The sequence below is a fragment of the Penaeus monodon genome, chromosome 37 (genome assembly GCF_015228065.2).
Source record: "Penaeus monodon isolate SGIC_2016 chromosome 37, NSTDA_Pmon_1, whole genome shotgun sequence".
Taxonomy (NCBI): Eukaryota; Metazoa; Arthropoda; class Malacostraca; order Decapoda; family Penaeidae; genus Penaeus; species Penaeus monodon.
Window position 1 is genome coordinate 445,576 of NC_051422.1, and position 5,903 is coordinate 451,478.

General features: G+C 38.4%; 1 protein-coding gene across 1 annotated transcript in view; it reads left to right on the forward strand.

Moving 5' to 3' along the window:
- Positions 1–1,701: 1,701 nt before the first annotated feature.
- Positions 1,702–5,903, forward strand: part of LOC119596380 (damage-control phosphatase ARMT1-like) — a 16,193-nt gene continuing 11,991 nt past the window's right edge. Inside the window, exon 1 of the mRNA XM_037945594.1 lies at positions 1,702–1,853. Within this exon, the coding sequence (XP_037801522.1) occupies positions 1,816–1,853 (38 nt within the window). The 5' untranslated portion in view covers positions 1,702–1,815. The remainder of the gene's footprint in view (positions 1,854–5,903) is intronic.

A 5,903-nucleotide genomic window follows, 5' to 3' on the forward strand; every position in this document is an offset into this window, starting at 1 on the left:
CTCGGATATACTCTGATACATGTTTGCCCTTTACGCGTACATTTTTGGACCCTGTTGAAACTTTTTTTTTTTTTCCATTTTGTATGAAGTCAATGGTTCCCAGCATTTTTTCATCCTGTGACCCCCGATCAATATGCAATAATGTTCAGCGTCTCGTCTTTTCATACTCAAATATCGCACGGGATGTGATTAGTGTGACGGTGGCGATGGCTACAGGACGAGAACACTTTTATGAGAAAATTTCAGTTTGTTGCTACGTGAGAGATAGTTATATATAGGTACTGTAGTTAGATAAGTTTTCAGTTTGATTCATCATTTACATATTGTTCAGTAGTCCTAGGAAAGTACCCCGAAACCCCGCCCCCCCTTGCTCTAAGTTTAATATAATAACGTCAGTGAAATAGTAGTAATGATAATGATAATGATAATGATGTCAATGAAAGTCTCTGATCATGTTGAATTATATCATTATCACACATCCTAAGGAAACAATATTAATTATTCAGTCTAGTGGTGGCAAAAATGTCAGTTGTATTATTACTTAGAAAACTAACGTATACCATTTAAGTTTAATTTGATCAAAAATAAGAATTCCTCAAATATAATGTTGATTTAAGATGTAAAGTCTTCTAATTTATTAAATATGAATGAGGACACGGTTTGAACAATAAGCTATGTATAGAAATAGCAGTTTGTTTGTTTTTTCATACAGATTTATGTACCATATAATATATCTAAGTCAAATGTTCTGTTATCTGGTTATCACTTTGATACATTAGTTACAACGTTTTTAATCTATTCAATTAAATGTTTTTTTTTTTTTTTTTTTTTTTTTTGTATTCAGCAGATATGGACAAATACGGCAATATTTTTTCTCTTTTGTACATTGATTCTTACTTAACATTTTTGTAACATTGCTATAATATTTAATATATTAATTAAAGCATTAGTACATTCCATAGTGTAGCAGACTATAATAGCCATGATTATATGATATTAATTATATATTATATATTACATTTTATTGATATAATATATAATATTACATATTATATATTATAATCCAGATCTCAACCATTTTTTTCTTTTCTCTTCTCTGTTTCCGTCTTGATTGTATGAATATATGTATCTATTGTGTGTGTGTGTGTGTGTGTGTGTGTGTGTGTGTGTGTGTGTGTGTGTGTGTGTGTGTGTGTGTGTGTGTGTGTGTGTGTGTGTGTGTGTGTGTGTGTGTGTGTGTGTGTGTGTGTGTGTGTGTGTGTGTGTGTGTGTGTGTGTGTGTGTGTGTGTGTGTGCGCGCGCGCGTGCATATACGCGCGCAAACATACATATTAATAATATGGAGTATATATATTAATTACATAGTATATATTAACATAGCGCTACTTCATATCGACAATCAAGAAAACGAAGAATAAAAAAGAGAGAGAGAGAGAAAAAAAATTAAATCTTAAAAAATCAAAAATGCAAGATCGAACGTCACGAAATCGACACTGTTGCCAAACCCAACCAGCGACCATACCTTACAAAAATCACCTAAATACATCGGATAGAAAACCCAAAAACCTACCCTCCCCCCACAAAAAAGAAGGAAACCATATCAGCAACGAAATAACAATTAAACAACTTTTCCAAGAGACAATAGAATCGTAATGAACCACAGAATATAAAAAACGGAACCACCTGACATCCGACTCCCCGAAGGTCTCTCGCCGGACTCTGCCTGGCAACAGTGGCAGATGTAAACACGACCGTCTGCCAAATTGAAAGGAAATTTTTTAAAGTAGATTTTGAAAGTAGAAAAGTAGACTTATAATGGCAGATCCACAGCCTCTGTCAGGACGGCGTGTTGGGTGAGCAAACGTGTCTCTTCTGGTAGTAGATATGTCCTAGTTAGAGAGTAATTGAAGGATTGGGATGGGAAATTTAGAAAGCTTTTGGGCTTCTTGCTCTCGGCAGGATTTTCGCCTTTTTATTTTTATTTATTTAAAAATTTTCTCCGTTTTGTCCCTGATATTGTGAATTTTGGGACTTTCTGCGGTGTTCTTTGGGATGATTTTCTTCGGGTTTTGTGGGGTTTCAGTTTATGTGGTTGTCACAAGTTCACTTTTTTTTTTGGGGGGGGTGGGGGGGGGGATCTTGTGGTTTTGTCTTTCTCATAGGGAAGGAATTTGTCAATTACCACATTTTTTTTACCCGAGGAAAATTCCTGCATTTGCTTCTCTCTCCATGCTTTCGGTACCCTGGCAAAGGCCAACCGATCTCCAGCACATGTAGTTTTAGTGAGATTGAGCTCGAATACACGTCCACATCCGATAAGAAAGAAAGTGACGTGAACAACGTGCTCCTCCGTCGTGTCAGGATATCTCTCTGGAAATGGATAAGGTTGGCCTTTGCCAGGGCGCTGTAGGTGCAGAGATAAGGTGACTGATATGGCCAAGGCAGGCATTTCGTCGAGGAACAATTGTGGGCTTACCTTCATTTCTTGTTGATTGTCATAACAATTGTATAATTCTGCGTGTTCCACATGGGATCTACCTGCTGTGTGGTCCCAGTTTGAGTATTTCCCCCAAAAAAACAATGATTCTGTTATTTATCCTCAGAAACTGGAATATATTTCTGTTACTACTTGTTTAACCCTTTGCCGACGGGTGGCATGTACGTACACGCTATGGCATGGCTGGACTATCTGCCAGGGGCATGTACGTACATGTCATGGTGTATGTATGGAGATACCATGAGTTTTTTTTTTGTTACAATCACAGCAAAATATTAATTTTCTGCCACTGAAAATGTGATGAAGTCATTTTTAACACTTTCTCATTTTTACTATACAAAAAAAATATACATACATATATAACAAACTTACGATTTCAACTCCATGATACCACACACTCGCTTATTTTATTCAGACTATAGAGCAAATAATGATCAACTATGGAGTCTATACAACAACAAAAATATTATTCAGTCTTGATTTATCAGGAAATATGGCAAATAGAGACTTTAGAAAATAATGATAACTGAAAATACAATATATGCTCGTAGTATTACAAAGAAATGGCAAGGGATGCTGGTGTTTGGCATGAGCAGTCGCGCATTCATAGTGGCCCGGGCCACTATGAATACTACCTGTCGGGAAAGGGTTAAACTGCAGTTCCATTTATTTTTTTATCAGTAATATATTAGTTATTATAGGTATACCAAAGTTGACAAAGATATTAGATCAAAAACAGTAAAAACTAAGAACATATGTCATCTTAGACATGTTGCTTCAAAGGTTGCAGATGTCTTTGATTCTAAGAGTGTTCTAACAAATAGTGAATTATTTACATATTCTTTTATATACTGCAATCAGTCATTATTATCTACATCTTAATGCATTCAGATTGTAATCAGTTATTCACTGAGGTTATGACTTGTTACTCCCCTCATACAAGTCAGTTTTTGTTAGTGTTGTCAAGTTGTGAGTCATCTCAGTCTGTATGCAAATTAGTCAGCCTGTGTCAGTCTGCCTGTGGCTTGGAACTCTTTATTCATTTATTCCTTGTATCAGTTATCTCCTTATTTTCTCTTTTTTCATTCTCTCATCTCTTCCCATCACTTTCTTTTCTATTCCCCCTACTCTCCTCTTTTTTCTTTGCTCTCCTTTTTCCTTTCTGCTTCCTCCCCTCTTCTTTCTTCTCTTCTCTCTTCTCTCCTTCATCCACTCTCCTCTCCTTTCCTGTCTCTTCTTATTTCTCTCTCCTCCCCCCATAGTTTCTCTTTTCACTCCTTTCTCTCAACTCCCTTCAGTCTCCTCTTCCTTCTCTTCTCTCCTCTCTTTTTTCTCTTCTCTCTCTCTCCTCCCTATTCTCTCTTTTATTTTCTTTAACCATTCGTTCTTCCTCCTCTTTTCTCTCTCCTCTCCTCACCCTCTCTTATCTCTTTCATTTCCCTCCTCTTTTCTTCTTTCTCTCCCATTTCCTCTATCTCTGTTTTCTCTGCCTTTGTTCCCATGTTTTTTTCATACGTTTTTTTCTCTTTCTCATCTTTCTTGTCTCTCTCAAGCATCTCCTCTCATCTCATGCCTCCCATTTTATCTCTTCAGCCTTATGTTTTTATTCTCATTTCTTGCTCCTTTTTCCTCCCTTCCTCTCTTTCTCCTCCTCACAAGTACTATTTTCCTCTACTTCTCTCATTTTCTCTGGCCCTGTATATAGACTATTTCTCTCCCCTTCTCTCTCTCGCCTCACGTATACTTTTCTTTCCTTTTATTCACCTCTTATCGACTTTCATCTCCTCATCCTTCCTTTTCACTCCTCTATTTCTTTGCTCTTATCTAGTTCTTCTCTCTATCCATTGTACTTCTACTTATTTTCTTTAATTATCTTCTTTTTTGTGTTACTGCCGGGTTATTTTGATAATATAATACTTTTTATAAAATTTATGTGCTTTGTCTTATTTTGATTCAGTTATCACCTCTCCAGAAATTGTTCTTTCTCATAATTTTGTCATCTTTGCTGTTACTTCTATCACCTGTTTCTGACATCTGTTTCTCTGCTATTAATAAACACCTCTTTTTTTTTCTTTTTTTAATCTTTTTCTTCCACATTTTCGTATTTTTTGTCAAACAAGCTATCTTAGAATTCCATTTCCCACTGCCCATAATGCTAGTTGTGCTTCAAACATAAATTTACTGCATTCCTTAGTTCTCCCGGAAGCTAGTAGATTAAACTTTAGGCAGTGTAAGCAAGGGCCAGGTCCCAGCTAGTGTTTTTTTTGCCTGTTTTTTCTCAAGGCTATGAAACTGAGATTCAAGGTTATAGTAGCAATCATAGAGACGTCACCTCGTTATTATATTTACTGTTGCTTCTCCTTCAGGCTATCTAAGTATCTGCAACTTATTCTTTGCAACTTTCCCTTGAACCTGTTTAGAGACCTAAGGCTATGTTAATAGTGTTAGCCTGTAGATCTCATCAAGCTATTTTTCAAGTTACTGTCGCTTTCTTCAGGCCACCAGTTAGGAATCGTAGGCTATGCTAGGACACCCAATGTGATTTTTTGCACTTTTTCATCAAGGTTGTATTTGTAGTGTTGTAAAAGGCATCTGGCTGTTTTCTATTGTGCTTTGAGATCACATGATATGCTTACAATGGCAAAAATAAATGTTAGTGATTTTAACACCCTATACCTTCTGACCTCATATGAGGGGAGAGAGATAGAGAGGGAGAGAGAGAGGGCAAAAGGGAGAGAGAGAAAGAGAGAGGGTGAGGGGGGAAGAGAGAGAGAGAGAGAGAGAGGGGGGGTGGGGAGAAAGAAAGAGAGAGACAGAGGTAGGGAAGGACAGAGAGAGAGAGAGAGAGGGAGAGGCAGAGAAGAGAGAGAGGGAGAGGCAGAGAGAGAGAGAGAGGGAGAGGCAGAGAGAGAGAGAGAGGGAGAGGCAGAAAGAGAGAGAGAGAGAGGGAGAGGCAGAAAGAGAGAGAGAGGGAGAGGCAGAAAGAGAGAGAGAGAGGGAGAGGCAGAAAGAGAGAGAGAGGGAGAGGCAGAAAGAGAGAGAGAGGGAGAGGCAGAAAGAGAGAGAGGGAGAGGCAGAAAGAGAGAGAGAGGAGAAAGAGAGAGAGAGGGAGAAAGAGAGAGAGAGAGGGAGAAAGAGAGAGAGAGAGGGAGAAAGAGAGAGAGAGAGAGAGGGAGGGAGAGAGAGAGAGAGAGAGAGAGAGAGAGAGAGAGAGGGAGAGACAGAGAGAGAGAGGGAGAAGAAAGAGAGAGAGAGAGAGAAAGAGGGAGGAAGAGACAGAGAGAGAGAGAGGGAAGGAGAGGCAGAGCGAGGGAGGGAGAGACAAAGAGAGAGAGAGAGGGAGAGACAGTGAGAGAGAGAGAGAGAGAGAGAGAAGAGAGAGAGAGAGAGAGAGAGAGAGAGAGAG